Source organism: Molossus molossus, unplaced genomic scaffold, assembly GCF_014108415.1.
Source record: "Molossus molossus isolate mMolMol1 unplaced genomic scaffold, mMolMol1.p scaffold_m16_p_19, whole genome shotgun sequence".
Classification (NCBI taxonomy): domain Eukaryota; kingdom Metazoa; phylum Chordata; class Mammalia; order Chiroptera; family Molossidae; genus Molossus; species Molossus molossus.
Genome location: NW_023425354.1, coordinates 48,257,736 through 48,278,651, shown reverse-complemented (window position 1 = coordinate 48,278,651; position 20,916 = coordinate 48,257,736). Strand labels below are relative to the sequence as shown.

Below are 20,916 nucleotides of genomic sequence, written 5' to 3'. Positions count from 1 at the left end.
AGCTGAGAAGCCCCACCACCTGCTCAGCAGAGCTTCCAATCAGGCTTCCAGCTCCCTTCCCTTAAATATGGACAGACAACCAAGGATCTCAAAAACAGTGGTCTCTGGCCCTGGCCAGGTGGCTGAGTTGGTTGGAGTGTTGTCCTGTACGCCGAAAGGTAGGTAGATTCAATTCTCTGTCAGGGAACACACCTAGGATGTAGGCTGTAGGTTCGATCCCAGACAGAAGGCAACTGATCAATGTTTCTCTTTCTCTCTCTCTTTTTTATTTTTATTTTTTATTTTTATCCTCACCCGAGGACATTTTTCCATTTTTTTGTTCAGGTAGAATGGGAGGGAGAGAGAGGAAGAGAGAGAGAGAAAAACATCCACGTAAAAGGGACACATCAAGTGGCTGCCACCTGCACGACCAACCAGGGCCGGGGACAAACTGCAACCGAGGTACGTGCCCTTAGCGGGAACCAAACCTGGGTCTCTCTGGACCGCAGGCCGATGCTCTAACCGCTGAGGAAAACCGGCCACGGCGCGCTCTCTCTCTCTCTCTCTCTCTCTCTCTCTCTCTTTCATTCTCTCTAGCTCTCCCTCTCCCTCCCCCCTCCTCCCTCTCTTTCTCTCTCGAATCAATAAAAACATATCCTCAAGTGAGAATTAAAAACAACAACAAAAGCAGTGGTCTCTGTCTTCCCTAGCACAGCAAACAAACAGAAAAAAGCATCTAGAGGGGAATAAAGACTGCCCATCTCAAGAAAAACAAGCAAAACTGCCTGCTAACATCTTCAGAGAGATAAAAGAAACAAAAGAACATTCATGAAACAAAAGCAAAATGTTATAAAAGGGAACAAAAGAGCTCTTGAAAGTTAAAAATGATAGCAGAACATTTTAAAATCAAAAGAAACATTTTTAAAAAGTTGACAGGCGCCCTGGAGGTGTGCTCAGTGGTTAGAGTGTCGACCTGAGCACCAAGAGGTCACAGGTTTGATTCCCAGTCAAGGGCACATACCTGGGTTGCAGGTTTGATCCCTAACCTTAGTCAGGGTGCGTGCAGGAAGCAACCAATCCATATGTCTCTCTCACATCAATGTTTCTCTCTCCCCCCCCCTTCCTCTCTCTAAAAATCAATAAACAAAATAAATAAAATAAAATGTTGACAGAAATCTCAGAAAAAGACACAAAATGGAAGGCAGAGAGGACTCCGCATGAAAAAAGAACAGAAAACCCCCAATAATATTTTTATATTGATTACATGTTGGACTAATATTTTGGGAATATTGGGTTGAATATTAAAATTAATTTCATTTGTTTCTTCTTCCTTTAATAAACGCAGTATCGAAAAATTTTTCATTTCATATGTGGCCTTCATATCTATCCAGTGACCTTCTCCTCCTTCCCATTCCAACTGCCACTCCCATGCCATACCCGGACATCTGTGACCTTCCCAACTCCTCCACCTCTGAGATAACCCACTCAGACATCTCACCCCCGGAGCTCAGCTTCCTCCCTCCACTCCAGCACTTGCACTCAAGTCCTCCTAATGGACCTGTTCTTTGTCCTCATGGAGACCTTCAGGCCACTGACCCCTGGTCTTTCTTCCTGCCTATTCATCCCCTCCTATCTCCAATTCCTTCTCCATAGACTCTGCCATCTGTCACTTCACCACTCTTTTGCCTAAACTCATTCTTTTGCCTCATTCCTTAGTCTAAGCCACCTGGCAAAACTCCAACCCTGGCTAAATCCACTGTTCTCCCCCACTGCGCCCATGTGAAAGTGGCCCAGCAAGGCTGGAGAAAATCACATGACCTCACAGATTAGTGCACTGGACACTCAGGGTCTCCCATCCCAGCTGGGCTCTCCATGCTACATCTTGGGATTTTCCCAATCTGCTCTCCCTCCTGTTCTCACCGTGACTGTTTGCAAATCCTCTCTACGTTTTCAAATCTGGCCCCCCCTCCCCGCTCTCTGCAGAAAACTTCACCTCCTACAGCACAGAAATAAAACAGCCATCGGGTGAGAACCCCATGTACTTCCTGCTATATGGAACCGCTGCTTGACCCAGAGATCCCACTTCTGGGAATATATCATAAAAACCCTGAAACACGCCCTGGCCGGTTTGGCTCAGCGGTTAGAGCGTTGGCCTGCGGTCCAGAGAGACCCAGGTTCAGTTTCCACTAAGGGCATGTACCTCTGTTGCGGTTTGTCCCCGGCCCTGGTTGAATGGTGTGGGTGGCAGCCACTCGATGTGTACCTTTCACGTTGATATTTCTCTCTCTCTCTCTCTCTCTCCCTCCCGCTCTATCTGAACAAAAAATGAAAAAATGTCCTCGGGTGAGGAAAAAAAATACAACCCCGAAACACCAATCAGAAAGAATATATGCACTCCTATGTTCATAGCAGCACTGTTTACAATAGCTAAGACTTGGAAACAGCCTAAGTGTCCATCAGTAGATGAGTGGATGAAAAAGCTGTGGTACATTTATATTATGGAATACTATGCAGCTGTTAAAAAAAGGACCTCTTACCCTTTGCCCTGGAGACTATTATGCTGGGTGAAATAAGTCAATTAGAGAAAGACAAATATCACACGATTGCACTTATTTGTGGAATCTAATGAACAAAATAAGTCCTGAGGCACAGAAGCATATGTCAGTCCTGAGGAACAGACTGACATATCTCGGGGAGGGGGTGGGGACAAGAAGAGATAAAGCAAAGAATTTATATACTCATATATGCATATCCCATGAACACAAACAATAGTGCGATGAAGGCCTGTGGAGGGGGGTGGTGGCAGATGGGGTAAAGTGGGGGGCGGGGAGTGAGGGACATCTGTAATACTGTCAACTATAGAAATATATATTTTTAAATTAAACCTAGCCCTGGCTGGTTTTTTCAGCAGTTAGAGTGTCAGTCTGCGGATCAGATAGTCCTGGGTTCAGTTCCCACTAAGGGCGTGTACCTCGGTTGCAGTTTGTCCCCGGCCCCAGTTGGGGTTGTATGGGTGGCAACCACTCAATGTGTCTCTCTCACATTGATGTTTCTTTCTTTCTCTTTCTCCCTGTCTCCCTCCCACTCTATCTGAAGATAAATGCAAAAAAAATGTCCTTGGGTAAGGATAAAATAAATTAATCAATTAAATAAATTAAACCTACAATTTCTCACATTTATGACAGAAGAGGCCCTCCTCCCACCTAGGTCAACCCTTCTTCCTGGACTCTGTTCTGACAAGGTTTCCTTCTGCTTTCTCAGATGCCATCTTTCCCAGCTCTCCTACACCCTCAACCTACTAGTTCCTTCCCATCAACATTTAAGTAAGGCCAAGTTTCTACAGTTACAAAAAAACCAGCAACAAAACCAGCCCTCCCTCAACTCCATATCCTGGCTACAGGTAACCCTTTAAAGCCTAGTTTCTGAAAAGAATTATTCTCAAGAACTCCCTTTATTTCCTTTCCTCCTACTCCTTACTCCCCTGAGAGCTACCCACTCCACCTCTAAAACTGTTCTCATCAAGGTTCCACAGGACTTCTTTTAGTTAAACATCATAGCCCTCCTCAGGCCCTACCCTCCTTATCTCTCTGTGGGCCTTCACATCATGATGGACTGTCCCCACCTTCCTTAGACACTCTTTTCCTGGCTTCTGGACCACAGTTCTCCTCTTGGCTGTCCTGCCCTTCAGTAGAAGTATGCTTCTCTCTCCACTGCCCCTTGGAAATCACATTCAGCTCGACAGTGAAGACTCGGCAAAAAACCCGCTCTCCTGGGAAAACGCAGTTCCCTTAAATAAGGGCTCCTCAAGTTTCTTCACGTCCAAAACACTCCCTGAATGATCTCATCCACTGCCATGACTTCAGCTGCCTTCTGTAAGCTGATGACTCCCAATACTGCCTCATTAACCTGGGCTCTAGACTTCTATGCCCAACTGTCTAGTAGGTATCTCTCCCCACATTGTCTCATGGGCACATCACTCTCACTGTGTCCAGAAACAAATTCATCATCTGCTCTGAAAACTTGGAGTTCCTGTCTCAGGGAACAGCACCATCCAATGCCTAAACCTGAACTGCATGTCATCCCTCAGCCTCACTTTCCAACATCCAACCAACTGCTTTGGTTTTTGTACTCAAAAGCAACATTCAGAAATTCCAATATCTCCAAGGCAAGTGTAGCTCAACTGTGATGATAAACAATTACTGATATTTGGCCTAATGTTGAGCTAAAGAGCTCAAGGCAAAACATTTCATGTAATACTGGATTAGTGGTGATGAACTCCTTTAGCTTTTCCTTGTCTGGGAAGCTCTTTATCTGTCCTTCAATTCTAAATGATAGCTTTGTTGGATAGAGTATTCTTGGTCATAGGTCCTTGTTTTTAATCACTTTGCACGTTTCATGCCAACCCCTTCTGACCTGCAAAGTTTCTGTTGAGCAATCAGCTGACAGTCTTATGGGAGCTCTATTGTGGCAACTAACTGCTTTTCTCTTGCTGCTTTTAAGATTCCCTCTTTGTCTTTAACCTTTTGCATTTTAAATATTAAAAATAATTTGATTTTTTAAAATCTGTGTGGTTTCTTTTATTTTCTTTAAGTGAAACTACACTTTTTAATCACAGAATAAAAGATCCCACAACCTGAAGATGCTCTCATGAAATTGTACATTCTGAATATTACTGAAACGTTATTCGGAAAGAATACTGAGGTGATTATTCCAGAATAGTTTGTGTCTGTTCTACAGGAAAACACTGAATTAACAATATAGGAAATATGTCATATTTCAAGTTTTCCAAAGGATTATATTTTCATCTTTATTGGCGAGGACTCTTCCAATGAAGAAAATTATTTTCACATGCTAATTTATTCATGATACATTCTTTAAGGGATTGTAGAAGAAGAAATGCTGTTTTTCAAACCTTGACAATCACCACTAAATTGCATGCTATTTTTGAAACTGTCAAAATCCTACAAAGTGAAAAAGCCTCTCTCAAATACCAACGAACAGTGTATTACCAGACATTTAAACAAAGCCTCCGAAGTAAAAGAGGTGGAAACAAAGAAAATTTACTTTCAACCTAGACTTCAAATTTAGCCAATTGCCCAAATGGAACACAGAAAACAGTTGTTGTCATTCATGCAAGAACTCGAAAACTTTACCTCCTATGCACCATTATACAGAAATGTATAATTTTACTACAGATGTACTCTACCAAAGCAAAGGCGTAAACCAAGAAAGAGGAAGACAAAGGAAATAGGAAGTCAAACAAGTATAGAGACTCAGGGAAGTCCCAGGGTGATACCCGTGTAGCAGGAGGACAGTGAGCTCCAGGAAGGATAGTTCAAAGAAAAACATGAAACCAATAACAAGTAAGAGAGTGAGAAAAATATTAGCATTGGTGTTATTGGTGTTATCTGGAAGAATTAATGATAGTGAACAGTGTGCTAACAAAAACAGTGAGGTAATTATTAATTCCAGGAAGAACGAACATTATACAAGCAAGGAAAGAACTATAACAAGAGAAAATTACTTGGCTCCACAGTACACAATACTAACAGAGTCATATTAAGATAAACATTGAATATTGATTTAACCAAAAATTGTGCTATAACTACACTGGGAGAATGGAGGAGTGTGAATATACATGGGAACATTTCTATGAACATAAACATATTCTCATATGTTCTCCAAACTGGAGCCTTGAATTTTACCTTCCTAAATATCATGGCAAGTCCACTTGGGCATATATACTATCCATCATTGCACCAAAATTTTTCTTCATTTTCTCATCTTGACAAGATGTTTTAAATAACTTTAAAGCAAATTATCACATTTTAACTTGTCAGTCAACAGCATAAATTTGGATAATACCTTCCTGATGTTGAGCTGAAAACCCTATAAGAAACTTTTTTCACAATGATAGTCAGGCTTTGCCAGAAGTTTATCAATATATTTCTGACGTGCAAATTTTATTTTATTGACAAATATACTTTACAAAAAGAAATCAATCTGGGAAATTATTTTTGTAAACTGTTTTATAATTTATCCTCGGAGACGCGGTTAGGCAGCAGAGGCAGGGAAGTGAAGCGAGCTGAGCTTGGCGCTGACAGCCCAGAATGAACTGAGCCAACGGAGAAAGAGCTGTATGGTTGGGGGGAAAGGAGAAAGTGGAAACCCCAGACACACAAAACAAACAGATGCCAGTGTCCATCCTGCTCTGGGAAAATTCCACTACGCAGAGGAATCTGCTACAGACATAGTGATAACACCGCTCTTTTCAGCCAGGATAGAGACAACATCTGGAATATATTTGTGATAAGTGCAATCAGTAAAGCTGGTCTGGCCATAAAACGTGGTAAAAGCCAATTTGGACTTCAGAGTTCAAATATTTGGGATATAAAGTGGGATAATAAAACCCCTTGTGAGATAAAATAGGTGCTATTAGGGACTGGAAGTCTCCCATAACTAAGGGAGAGGCAGGTAATTTTGAGGACAACAGCATGCTTATTTCAAGATTTTATCTAGACATTGAACACAAAAGAGTAAACTGATAAAGTTATCTGCACCTCCTTGCAGTTTTAATAGGCTTTGGAAAAGTTGAAACTGTCTAGAATTTCTTTACTGGTTTGATGAGCCCAGACTTTTCAAAATCCTTCCCTCTGGCCCTGGCCGGTTTGGCTCAGCGGTTAGAGCTTCGGCCTGCGGTCTGGAGAGACCCGGGTTCGGTTCCCGCTAAGGGCACGTACCTCGGTTGCAGTTTGTCCCCGGCCCTGGTTGGGGTCGTGCGGGTGGCAGCCACTCGATGGGTCCCTTCACGTCGATGTTTCTCTCTCTCTCTCCCTTCCTCTCTCTCCCTCCCACTCTATCTGTACAAAAAAATGGAAAAATATCCTCGGGTGAGGATAAAAAAAAAAAAAAAAAAAAAAAATCCTTCCCTCTGATCATGTTTTTCCCCCCATACATTATTTACTAGATTGAGGCAGTTTTATCTTTAAAAACCACAAAAATGTAAAGCAGCTTATAACAAATCTCTCTAGAAAACAACTGCCAAAGGACAGGAGCACCTCTTCCCTCTGGAAGAAGTTGCTTTTTTTTTTTAATTTTCGTTTGTGCCCCTAACAGGAACCGAACCCAGGACTCTCTGGTCTTCAGGCCAACGCTCCAACCGCTGAGCCAAACCGGCCAGGGCTGGAAGAAGTTTTTAGCCATTCTTTGAGTTTCAGCTAAACCTGGGCCATAAGTATTTGGCCCAAAGTTGCCTTGTTATACTCTACTATAAAGATTATGCAAATGGTATTTTAGATAAATATCTAATGTGTTCCTCGACAAGAAATGACCACAGCAGACAGGAAAGTTCTCTCTTAAGTTTTCCTAACTAGATAGATACTAGCTCAAACATTCGGTAAACACATCACTGTGGAGGGAAGGGAAGAAGGTATAGGAAGCCCAGTTGAAATCCTCTAATACAATAATCTAATTTTTTTTTTTATCCTCACCCGAGGACATTTTTCCATTGATTTTTTCAGATAGAACGGGAGGGATGGAGGAAGAGAGACACAGAGAAAAACATCAATGTGCGAGAAACACATCAATTGGTTGCCTCCCTCAAGACCCAACCAGGGCCAGGGATCAAACCTGCAACCAAGGTACAGGCCCTTGACTGGAAATTGAACCTACAATTCTTCAATCCATGGGCCGACACTCTAGCCACTGAGCCAAATCAGCCAGTGCCAATAATCCAAAAATGTATATGGACCCACAAAAGACTCTGAATAATCACATCAGTCTTGAGAAAGAAGAACAAAGTTGGAGGTATCATGCTACCAGATATCAAACTATACCACAAGGTTATAGTAGTCAAAACAGCATGGTACTGACATAAAAACAGATATATAGATCAATGGATCAATGAAACAGACTAGAGAGCCCAGAAATAAACCCACATCTACATGGTCAATTAACATTTGGCAAAGGAAGCAAGAATACACAATGGGTAAAGTCATTGTTTTCAATAAACAGTGTTGGAAAAATTGGACAGATACATGCAAAAAATGAAACTAGACCACCTTCTTACATTATATACAAGAATAAACTCAAAATGGATTAAAGACTTAATGTAAGACATGGAACCATAAAACTCCCAGAAGAAAACTTAAGCAGTAAAATCTCTGACATTTCTCATACCAACACTTTTTCTGATATATCTCCTCAGGCAAGGGAAACAAAAGAAAAAATAAACAAATGGGACTACATCAAACTAAAAAGTTTTTGCACAGCAAAGGAAACCATCAACAAAACAAAAAGACAACCTACTGAATGGAGGAAGATATTCAGCAATGATACATCTGATAAGTGGTTAGTTTCCAAAATTTATAAAGAATTCGTACAAAGCAACACCAAAATAAAAAAACAACAACAAACAATCCAATTAAAAAGGGGCAGAGGGCCCTGGCCAGTTTGGCTCAGCAGTTAGAGTGTCAGCCTGCAGACTGGAGAGTCCTGGGTTCGGTTCCCACTGAGGGCAGTTGCAGTTTGTCCCTGGCCCCTGTTGGGGTCGTGTGGGTGGTGACCAGTCGATGTGTCTCTCTCACTTCAATGTTTCTCTTTCTCTCTTCCTCCCTGTCTCCCTCCCTCTCTGTCTGAAGATATTGCAAGGGTGTCCTCGGGTGAGGATAAAAAAAAAAAAGGGCAGAGGACCTGAATAGACACTTCTCCAAAGAAGACACACAGATGACCAATAGACACATGAACAGATGCTCAATATCACTAATCATCAGAGAAATGCAAATTAAAACCACAATGAGCCCTGGCCGGTTTGGCTCAGCGGTTAGAGCGTCGGCCTGCGGTACAGAGAGACCCGGGTTCGGTTCCCGCTAAGGGCATGTACCTTGGTTGCAGTTTGTCCCCGGCCCTGGTTGGTCGTGCGGGTGGCAGCCACTCGATGTGTCCCTTTCACGTCGATGTTTCTCTCTCTCTCTCTCCCTCCTGCTCTATCTGAACAAAGAATGGAAAAATGTCCTCGGGTGAGGATAAAATAAATAAATAAATAAATAAATAAAACCACAATGAGATGTCACCCCACACCTGTCAGAATGGCTGTCATCAATAAATCAACAAATAACACGTATTGGTGAAAGAAAAAAAACCACTCAGTTGTGATTTAAAAAAACAACAACAAGTATTGGTGAGAATGTGGGGAAAAGGGAACCCTCATGCACTGTTAGTGGGAATGCAGATTGGTGCATCCACTACAGAAAACAGTATGAGGTTTCCTCAAAAATTAAAAATGGAACTGCCTTATGACCCAGCAATTCTACTTCTGGGTATATAGTCAAAGAAATCCAAAACAGTAATTTGAAAAGATATATGCACCCCTATGTTCATTGCAGCTGATTTACAATAGCCAAGATATGGAAGCAATCCAAGTGCCCAGCAATAGACAAGTGGATAAACAAGATTGGCACATATATACAATGGAATATTACTCGGCCATAAAAAAGAATAAAATCTTACCATTTGTGACAGCATGGATGGACCTAAAGGGTATTATGCTAAGTGAAGTAAGTCAAGGAAAGATAAATACCATATGATTCGCTTATATATGGAATCCAAAGAACAAAGCAAATGAACAAACAAAACTGAAACAGATTAGAGATACCGAGAACAGACTGATAGTTGCCAGAGAGGAGAGGGGTTGTGGGACTAGGTGAAAGGGTGAAGGGATGAAGCAGTACAAGTTGGCAGTTACAAAACAGTCATGGGGATGTAAAGTACAGCATAGGGGATATAGTCAATAATATTGTAATAACCATGTATGGTGTCAAGTGGCTACTGAAAATATTGGAGGGGACCACTATATAAAGTATGTGACTGTCTGACCACTATGCTTTACACCTGAAACTAATACAAAATAATATTCTAAAAATATGAAAAAAAAATCCTCCAGTACAGAATATTCAGTACAGAACCTTACGGAAATGTTATAACTTTTAAGTCCATCAATAATGGACTGATTGATTAAATTATAGTACAGTTACACTATAGAATGCTATAGGCCATGAAAAATATTTATGTACGTTTGTACCTACAGATTGGAAAACCTCCCACACATATTGTTAACCTTAAAAGAAGCAAGTAGTAAAAATAAGTGGTTATAATGTGATCCTATTTTTTTTATAAGAGAACATTTATTTGTAAAATCACAGAGACAGAAGAAGTAATTAGTAGAAGGAATGGGCTTAGGAACGAAGTTACAGAAGTAAAGGAAGGTAAAGGTTATGCAATGGGGGGAGAGGTAGGGAAAGGCACGGGTGTGCTCCCAGGAGGAAGAGAGCTAATGTGATCCTATTTTATGTGTTTTTATGTGTGCAGTGAATATTTTTGATAATCATTATTACCTCTCAGGAGCAGGGCCATGTGCTAGAATTTTACTTTTCCTTATATACTTCTACATTTATCTTTTTTTTACAGTGCACATGCACTACTTTTTTTTTTTAATCCTCACCCAAGGATATTTTTTCCATTTATCTTCTGATAGAGTGGGACGGGGAGAGAGAGAGAGAGAGAGAGAGAGAGAGAGAGAGAGAACATCGATGTGAGAGAGACATATCTATTGGTTGCCTCCCACACGACCCCGACCAGGGCTGGACCGAACTGAAACCAAGGTACATGCCCTTGGCTGGAATCAAACCCACGACTCTTTGGTCTGAGGGCCGACACTCTCCCGCTGAGCCAAACCAGCCAGGGCGTCTACCTCTGTAATTTCAAAACCCAGTAAAGATTCTAAAAATTAAATAAAAACAACCATATGAAATAGAGGGGGGGGGAGAGTGATTTTAAAAAAAATAGCAAATCATTAACAATGGTTATCACCCTGATGGGATAACTTAGTTAGAGCATCCTCCCCATACACCAAGGTTTTGGGTTTGATGCCCGGTCAGGACACATACAGGAAGCAACCAATGAATGCACAAATAAGTGGAACAACAACTAGATGTTTCTCTCCTCTCTCCCCACCTTGCTCTCTCTAAAAATCAATCAATGAAAAAACCTTTTTTTAAAGAGTAGTTATCTTTGGGGGAATTTTTCTTCTACTCTTCTGCATTTTTCAAATTTACTAAAATTATCAATAATTTTATAATGGAAAATTAAATCATTTTGAAAGACTTTAAATGTACAGAACAGTGTGTATAGTATGCTCCTATTTATAGTAAAAGGATACTTTACTTATGTAGACATATACTTATCTCAGGAATGTGACACAAAAATGTGATTCTTTCTTCAGAGAGAAACTGAGTCACTGGGGCCCAGCAGTTGAAGGAGATTGTACATTCTCTACCCTGGTATAACTTTTGAATATTATAACATGCATATACAATACCCTTTCTAAAAGTTTTAAATGTTTTAAAAGTTAAAACTATTATATTGTTTTGCTAAATTTGTTTTGAAAAATACCATGTTCACGAAGTTTTATGAGGTAAGTTTTTTGAAGGGAAAATAATGTTTATTGATAGTTTATTCTTTGTGAGGACTTTTACACATGTCATCTCACCTCATGACAACCTCAGGAAAGGGTGTTTTAAGTAGCTGAAGAAACTTGGGCTCAGAGAAATTCAGCAGCTTGCTCGGGGTCACATGGTAACACAGATCTACTCCAGGTTTCAAACTCTAGTCTGTCTGGCATTGAAGTTTATGCTTCATTCATTCTCACTGCCTGACCCTGAGGATTAGGAGGAAGTAGCCACCAACCAACATGTGCTTACCTATGGCATCTCTTTACCTCTTTCTCAAATTTTTTTCTCTCCTACTTAAAATGTAAATGTCAATCATTGGTATTTAATAAAATTCTGTTATTCACCCAGCCAGTGTGGCTCAGTGGATTGAGCATCATCCCATGGACAGAGGTCCAAGTTTGATTCCTGGTCAAGGCTCATGCCTGGGCTGTGGGCTCGGTCCCCAGTAGGGGGCGTGCAGGAGGCAGCTGATCCATGTTTCTCTCACATCAATGTTTCGATCTCTCTCTCTCTTCCTCTCTTTCTACAAAATCAATAAAAATAAATAAGTATATATATATAAACATTTTTTAAATTGTGTTATTTGAATACAGTCCTAAATTTAGTTCATAGCAAAAAGTCAATTGGTGGACTGTGTGTGCTCATATTCATATTATTACAAGTGTGTCTGGGTGTCTCCCAAACCCAGTTCTTTTGGGAGTACCCAGCTTGATGAAAGAATGTATCCTGCAGGTTCAACTCCATTATGTGCTTGAAAATGTCATAGCTAGGGTAATACTAGCTAGGGCCTAGCCTTCTGTCTCTTCAAAATCTTACTATTGGTTTAGAAGGTCATTTTTATGTGATCCTGTTTAGCCACACCTCAAAAAACCATGAACTCTATCAAAGCTGGACTCCAATACCCATTACTGATAAAAGACTTTTTACAAACCTCTTACCCTTATCTTCACACTCTGCTTCTCAACTGCTTCCTAATCCATGTAGCTTCGAACATCTCTGTCCTTCTCACTAATGTCTTCGCCCCACCCCTCTGGCCTGAAATTCAGCCCTGCTTCTCCATCTTGATTCTTCTGCTTCCTTCCTCAACCGTAAGTGTCATCTCCCCTGGTTAGGCTGCCTTCAACTGCCCAGGACAGATGTACTCAGTCTCTTGTGTCCCACAGACTCTATCCCTACACAGGCCTTGTTTGGCAAAGCCCCTTCTACGTTTGCCCAACAGATAAAGACAGTCTATGAGTTAAAGCCAATGCTCGTGGCAACAGCCTAGAAGTGTAGGAAACAACTCTTATTATAGGGCCTAGTTGATGACAAGAGAGAGCCAAAACCAATCAAGTAAAAAGCTATTTCCTTCCAATCAGGAAAAAAAAACTGTCACCAGAAGGTTTGTAATCTCTGTAGACATATGCCTTACATAGCTCCTTCTTTATTTTTCTCTTCTGCATCTTATATGGAAAGGAAGCACAGCTCCAAGAATAGATATAATGATTCACTCACAAAGTAACAGGAGTCAGGGACTTTACCACTGTATAAACTTCCTGAGCCTATCTTGGTTCCTAGCACACGGAAGGCACTCACTATATATTTTTTAATAACTAATAAATGAATTAATTAAATTTTAAATAATTGTAATATGAAAATGTCATAGGTATAAAGCTATAGGAGAGGGCATACTCTGACAGCCCCGTCAGTCCTCAGGAAAGCCCACATCATGGCTCATGGTTTGGGTGATTTAGCTGAGCCATCATGGCCATCTAGTGGCAGAACACCTACATCACTGGTTTAGTAGGTCAGTGGGAAGTTTCTCTTTTTAACCAATTTTTTTTTTTTTGGTACGTGCCCCTAGAGGGAACCGAACCCGGGACTCTCTGGTCCACAGGCCGATGTTCCAACTGCTGAGCCAAACTGGCCAGGGCTTAACCAATTTTTTAAAAAAGATAAACTATTGGCTCAGCAGTTAGAGCGTCAGTCTGCAGACCAGAGAGTCCTGGGTTTGGCCAGCTAAGGGCACGTACTTTGCGGTTTGTCCCCGGCTCTGGTTGGGGTTGTGTGGGTGGCAGCCAGTTGATGTGTTTCTCTCTCTCTTCCCCCTTCTATCCCTCCTACTCTATCTGAAGATAAATGCAAAAATGTCCTCAGGTGAGGCTAAAACTAAATAAATAAATAATAAAAATAAATAAAAAGATAAACTGTATCTCCTCCCCCCCCGACACATCTGTAACAAAAATAAATTAATTAATTTTAAAAATTAGCTAGATAATTGAAAAATATACATATAGTTAGTTTTCACAAAATATATTATTTATGTTAAAATGTACTGAGTTTTTGCCCTGGCTGGCTTGGCTCAGCAGTTTGAGTGTTGGCCTGCGGTCCAGAGAGACCCAGGTTCGGTTCCCGCTAGGGGAGCGTGCCTCAGTTGCAGTTTGTCCCCTGCCCTGGTTGGTCGTGCAGGTGGCAGCCACTCAATGTGTCCCTTTCACGTCGATGTTTCTCTCTCTGTATCTCCCTCCCTCTCACTCTATCTGAATAAAAAATGGAAAAATATCCTCGGGTGAGGATAAAAAAACAAAAATAAATAAATAAATAAATAAATAAGATAAACTGTAAAATTAAAATTAAGAAGTGATAGGAAACATATTACAGTATAAGAGAGAGATAGAGAGAAATGGAGAGAAAACCAAGAGATGGTAGTTAAACTCTTGGGAGCACTGGAGTCGGGAATGGCATCAAAGACAGAATAAGTGGAAGGAGTCAGATAAAGGGAGAAGGAGGGTCTTGTACTTGTCAAAGTTGACATCCAGCATGCCCGCCTTCTCCTGGCTGATTCGTAACAATGGTGTATCCAGTCGCTGAATGCAGTCTTTGTCCAGCGTTGATGTCCAGTCTTGGAAGGTTTTTCGAACCAGTTCATCAATGGCCTGAACCATCTGCTGATAGGTATGTACGCTCTCCTCTCCAGTCCCAATGTGGGGCAGGAAATGCGCACTAGAAAGACACTAAGGAGAAAGAACAGGAATGGGAGGAGCCTACTTGCCACATTCCTTCATGTTACCATCTCCCTGAGACCACACACACACACACACATGCACGCAATATGTGTAAGGCTTGCTATGGAGATTGATTTTGACTACAAAGACCAGTGATTTTCAACAGGTGTTCCTCAACACACAGGTGTGCTACAAGAATTTTTAAAACATATACCCATTTAGTCAAGGGCACTGACGTCTTCTCCCTTTGTCAAATGAAATGACAACAGCCAACACAATAGCCATCCAATGTGAATGAATCAAAATTATACCTTTTTTTTTTTTTTGTCAGATTGACAAAAAATATATTTTTTGGTGTGCCACAGAATTTTAGTAATTAGTTTGTGTGTGCCATGAGATGAAAAAGGTTGAAAATCGCTGATTTAGATAGAAGGTAGAGTGAGAAGAAGAGACCAAGGCACAATGAGAAAAGGAGTCAAAATAAAGAAATAGAAGCACAGAGATTCAGTTCAAGAAAAAGTTGAGGAAAGAAAATAAATTACAGGAGGTGAAGGATTTAAGAGGTACAAGACTGAAAACTAGTATGAGCCCTTCCTCACCACAGTCTTAGCCCACGTCTTCTTAAGAGCTTCCAGTTGTCCGTAGGCTGCCTTACTCTCTTCCAGAACCAATTAGATAATAGCAGGTAGATAGCTTTAGACTTACATTCCCAAAAAGGTTAAGTTTTATTTTTCTATTTCTTTGTGCCTATTCTTCTAAGGAGACCAGGCCCTTTATAGGCCTCACCTATCCAGTTCTCCGGATTTTGAGGTTCTATAACTCTTCTAGTGGTCCAGCTTCTCAGATGCTGGCCCTGCTCCTCTCTACCTTGATAGAAATGCCCATGTTCTCCAACCAGACTCACCACTGCTGCAAATCCAGGGCCATGGCTTCACCACAGAGCTGCACCTGCCACTCCCCTGGCCAGACTTGGACTCTGCCCATGACAACTCTCTAGGGAATCTCTGGATGGGTCTCTCCTAGCATGTGGCACAGCCTGCAAATTCTGCTGTCTCGTCCAGCTGGTATGGCTCAGTGATTGAGCATCAACCCATGCACTAAGAGGTCGCCAGTTCGATTTCTGGTCAGGGCACATGCCCAGGTTGTGGGCCAAATCCCCAGTGGGGGGCATGCAGGAGGCAGCCAATCAATGTTCTCTCACATCAATGTTTCTATCTCTCTCTCCCTCTCACTTCCTCTCTCTCTAAATTCAATAGAGGGAAAAAAAAAAAAAAAAACCTTTATAAAAAATTAAAAAAAAAAAAATTCTGCCGCCTCACTGAGGACAAGTTTTAGAGAAGGCCAGACACTTACATTCATGACTCTGTCGATGCGACGCCGTAGGATCCGCAGCCAGTGTGCCTGTCCAGAAAACTGGGCCATGTAGGGCTCCAGGTATGGCCATTTCTTGTTCAGTTCACGGTTCACAAGGGCCAACTCACTATTAAACAACATGTAGAGATCCACCGCCTTCTTGTCATATGTTCGCTTGATAGCCTAAGGAAGAAGAGATAGAAGTTGACAACAAGCCCTGGGGATGTAGGTTCCTCCACTGACTCATCCTAGAGGAAAGCTACACCTTGCTGTGGGAGTCACACTCTTTTATAGATCTGGAAACCAGGGGAACAGAGGGACGAAAAGAGGCACTGGCAATGTAGGACACAGGAAAGAGCGTGATTGGAGGCAGGATGGGGTCTGGAAGGTTCAGGAGGAACTGATGAAAAGCACAGAAGAACTAGGGGCGGAGGGAGCAGGCAGGGCAGCGGCACCTCACGGGTGGCAAGCCTGTGGAAGGTATCCAGCAGCAGCACTCCGTGCTCCACGTCTTGAACTAACTCGAAGGCAGAAGTGATCAAATTCTGAGTCATCACCTCCAGGTCCTTGACTCCAGCACGGAAACTGCATCATTAGAGAGGCATGTTGAAGGGTGCATGCCTTCACCTGCCCCCGAGTACATCCCAAGTAAGAATCCTATGTTATGTATTAAGAGCTTCCCACATGTCAGGCACGGACTAAGTGTTTTACATGCATTAATCCATTTACTCCTTAAAACAAGGCAGTGAGATCGTTTCTATCACTAACTTTATTTCATAGATGAGAAAACAAAGGCTCTCACTGGTAGATTCATTGGCACAGTCACATATCTAGAATGTGGCAAAACTGGGATTCAAACCTTGAACGGTTAACTCTGGAACCCTTCATCTCAGCAAACACCTCCTTCCTTGCACTATCTTGTCCGCCCTTGCCCTGATCTGTCACCACCACACTTTCCTTTATACTCTCGTCACTCCTCCTCATCTTGTCTCCCCTGTCCTCCCTTCCCTCCTCTGCCCAAAGTCAGCTGGTGGTTCTCTGACCGGTTGTAGTCTTCATGCCAAGAGGTGTTCTTGACATCCAGGATGCCCCCGCGAACGGCTCGCAGCATTTGCAGATTTTTATGAAAAATGTCCTCAATCTCTAGCAAATTCCGTGTTATCTGGGGGCCCTGGACGCCAAAGAAGCAAGGAAGGGGACCTTGCTTGCCATCTTCCCAGCGGGCAAAATGGTACTGACAGTCACATACCTACAAAAAAAAAAAAGTCAATGTGAGAATTCCTGCTCTCCTTTCTGAATTTGTAAGTCCTGGGCTCTTTGATTTGGTTTAAAATGTCCAAAAACTAGGGAGGATCAACCAGTTGCAAGGGTTAGTGGGATGAATTTTGGCTGCAAAATGGAATGTGAGATACTAAGGCTGTGATAACAGGCAAAAGTCCAAAAGCATGAGGTGGTGGCAGGACACAAAGGGATGCAGGAGGAGCCAAAGAAGTTCTAGTTTAGCCTCTACCCCAGCTCCCCAGCTCCCCAGCTCCCCAGCTCCTCATGGGAATTCTGGAGCATCTGCTGTTAGCTTTGATTCTCCTCCCCTACAGTCTTCCCACCTCAATAAGGTCCTTGCAGCGCTGCACAAAAGCATCAACCTGAGCAAATATGCTGGTCTGGTCTAGGACCCAGCCCCGACTGGAGAACCTGTGTTGGAGAAAAACAGACCAAATCAAAAAGCAGGAACACTAAATACCAATCTGCCTATGCAAAGCCAGAACTGAGATCCCGGGTTCAGAGGGAGATTTCGAAAATGAGACCCCAAGAAGCGGTTTTCTTGAACCCTAAGAGAGGAATGCAAGGTGAGAAGAACCAGCTCTAGAAGGTTTATGCAAGTGAAAGGAGTCAGAATCTACACTCTACATGAATGACCAGGGGGAAAAGAAGGGGGTGAGATACAAAATGTAAGAGGAGACTCTTCGTACTGGGTATGCATTTGCACAGCCCGCAGGTAATGATCTTTCCAGGCATGACAACAGGAGATGCAGCCTTCTAGGTCCTCCTTGCTAGAAGTGACATATCCCTCAAAGATTCTGTCCAGGGAGATGGCATGGCAGCATAAGCGGATGATCTCATTGCTCATCTGCAGAAGGGATCCCAACAGCCTCAGTTCACAGCCTCGGTTGCACACAACCCCTTCTCTGAAATCTCCCTGATGTGCCTCAGGTCTCAGCCTCCTACGTTTTGATTTGACTCCTGATACCCATTCTGCCTAGGTCCTCCACTGCTGATTGATGGACAGTCCCTCTGGGTTCCACCTCCCTCCCTGCCTCAGCCCACCTCGCAGTTGCACTCCCCAGCCAGCATTCAGCATTCTCCCACACTTTGGCTCTGTAACCCCAGATGAAATGTGCCAGGTCCTTCTCCTCAAAGCCAGCGTTCCTTCCTAAATCTGCCTCTAGCCCACTGCAATTTCCATCTTTGGAAATAAGAAGAGGGTCTTCCCCTCCTGTAAACTCAGCCTCGGAGTCTGTCCTTCCTGCTTCCCTCCCGACACTCCATCAATTCTTATCCTCAAAGCCCCTCTTCCCTCCTAGGCTAATCCCATATGGAAGCAAAATGTCCAGCCTAGGCCCCAACTCTGAGCATCGGTAATGTTGACAATGCAAGCAGAAAAGACTTTGTTCTCTGTCTGACCTGAAGGGTGCTCCTCACTGCCTTTCACCACAGATCTTCTGTTAAGGGAATTCCACCTTCTTCAGAAAATCCAAGTCCTGTCAGTGTAACCACCCTCTGAAACCCACCTGTCCTGCCCTCAGCAGACACATACCTTTCGAAAGAGAGAGGTCAGTCTCTCCCGAGTGTTGTAGTGGGGAGAGTTGACCCAGATGATTCGAATGAGACTTATCAACTTAGGAAGCTTATTAGAGATGTCCTTAGGCCGCATGAAGGCTAATTCCTGGTAAGGTTCCTTCAGGATTGACAAAAAAGTCAGGTTTGACTGTGCTTGACAAGAGCCATCCTGACGGTAAAGAAAAACCAGGAGTAGAATTATCCACTGGAAAGAACTTGTCCAAAGCAAACACTTTTTATCTCTCTGGACCCCATCCTCACTTGCCTTCAGCGGGAAGCATTCCCATTTGACTCAACCCTACCTGGTACCAATCATGTCAGGTCTCTGCAGCCCTCAGGACCAGAGTTTGCAATATCGACTTTTATTCATTTACCAGTTTCTACAAAAGTATTTTGATGTATTTTCTCATGTGTGAGTCCCATGTCACCCACTAGACTGAGTTACCCAAACTCAGGGTTTTTTGTCTATTCCTCTAGTTCCTTCCATTGAACTCAGCACTCTGCATGCACAAAGTAGATGCTCAATAGCTGTTGATCAACTAACCAAACATCACTCCCATTTATTCTCACAGTTTTCACCATGGTCCCCCCTTCACTGCCCTGTTCTCAACCAGGACTTTAGACTTCTCCACCTAGCTGGGGCTCAGCTCCCTTAATACCTAGTTTAAATTCCAAGTAGCACCCTAGCTGGTGTAACTCAGTTGGTTGAGTGTTGTCCCATGCACCAAGGTCATGGATTCAATTCCTGGTTAGGGTACATACTCAGGTTGTGGGATTGGTCCCCTCCTGTGTGTGGGAGGCAACTGATTGATGATGTTTCTATCTCTCCCTCTCCCTCTCCCTCTCCGTCCTATCTCCCTAAAATCAATTTTTATTATTTTTTATTTTTAATATGTTTTTTATTGATGTTTTAGAGGAGAAGGGAGAGAGAAATAAAAACATAGATTGGCTGCCTCCTGTACGCCCCCAAGGGGGGATCAAGCCCACAACCCGGGCATGTGCCCTGACTGGGAATTGAACTGGGACCTCTCAGTCCACAGGATGACATTCAATCCACTGAGCCACACTGGCCGGGCTCTAAAATCAATTTTTTTTTAAGTATCCTTGAGTAAGGATTTTTTTTTTAATCCCACCTAGGGAGAGAACTATTCTATCTCTGTATTCTACAGATTACTCTGATTTTCTGTGTCCCCAACACTTACATACTCAGCTTGCCATACTATATTAAATTTATTTTTTAAGTGTCTGTCCTATTCCATGCCATTTTGTAATCCTATTTTGTGTAAGTCTTATGTTCTTGGCTGGATTGTAGGGATTGCATTCACAAAGGGTACTCAATATATATTTGTTGATTACCTAGTTGTTTCCCTAATTAAACTATAAGCTCTTTGGAAGGGCACAAAGGGGGGTAAATGGTGATGGAAAAAAAAAATATTTTGAGAAAAAAAGCTCTTTGGGACCTTCCTTGTGTTCTACTACTTCTATACTTTCCCACAAGTACAAATTCAAACACTTGGTGGGTCTATCTTTTCCGCTGATGATACATGGGCTCCCTCATCTTAACACTTTATATTGTCCCAAGTACTGTCCACTTCCTACTAAGCCTCCATCCTTCGCTCCACTCACAAACCTGGATCTGCTGGGCCAGTTTCATAAAGGGTGCCAAGTAGGATGACTTGGCAAGGTGCAGGATGGACTCAATGTGTTTCACTCCCTCCTTCACCAGCTGTGTACTGATGCCAGACAGGTCCATGCATCGGTTGCGCCAGAACTCAATCTCCTCCAAAGGACCTAGATTTTCTCCTGTCTCCACAGTCTCCTGGGCACTGAGCACCTCCTTTATCTGCCGGGTCCAGTGGATCATGGAGGCTTTAGGGGAGAGTAAAAGATATCTTTATTGCTTTACACTGCTCCCAGTTGTGTCCTTCCCTCGCCCTCCTAGCCCAACTCATTTCTCATCACCTGGGCTGCCCACTTTCCTGTCCCCTAGGACCCCTAGCTCACTGACAATACCAACCACTCACTCTCTAGCCGCTGCACCAGCTCTTTGTCCTTAAACACAACCTCAGGCTTCATGTTCATGGCCTCTGCAGGGATGTAGAGCACGGTGTGCCCCTCCAGTTTGTACCGAGTATCTAAGGAAAAGATAGGACCATGGAACTTCACGAAGTGTGAGTTTATGCCACCCCAGTTCCAATCATGGTTGATGATCTGGGGCCCAAGAAGTATATGCATTTCAGGAGAGCAGGCAGGAG

General features: G+C 42.7%; 1 protein-coding gene across 1 annotated transcript in view; it reads right to left on the bottom strand.

Moving 5' to 3' along the window:
- DNAH2 (dynein axonemal heavy chain 2) overlaps positions 1 to 20,916 on the bottom strand; it is a 120,778-nt gene that overhangs the window by 77,042 nt on the left and 22,820 nt on the right. The window contains exons 6-14 of the mRNA XM_036269707.1: positions 20,686 to 20,796; positions 20,292 to 20,530; positions 18,639 to 18,830; positions 17,794 to 17,951; positions 17,428 to 17,515; positions 16,867 to 17,072; positions 16,279 to 16,408; positions 15,824 to 16,006; positions 14,265 to 14,479 (exon numbers count right to left, since the gene is read on the bottom strand). Of these exons, the coding sequence (XP_036125600.1) occupies positions 14,265 to 14,479; positions 15,824 to 16,006; positions 16,279 to 16,408; positions 16,867 to 17,072; positions 17,428 to 17,515; positions 17,794 to 17,951; positions 18,639 to 18,830; positions 20,292 to 20,530; positions 20,686 to 20,796 (1,522 nt within the window). The remainder of the gene's footprint in view (positions 1 to 14,264; positions 14,480 to 15,823; positions 16,007 to 16,278; positions 16,409 to 16,866; positions 17,073 to 17,427; positions 17,516 to 17,793; positions 17,952 to 18,638; positions 18,831 to 20,291; positions 20,531 to 20,685; positions 20,797 to 20,916) is intronic.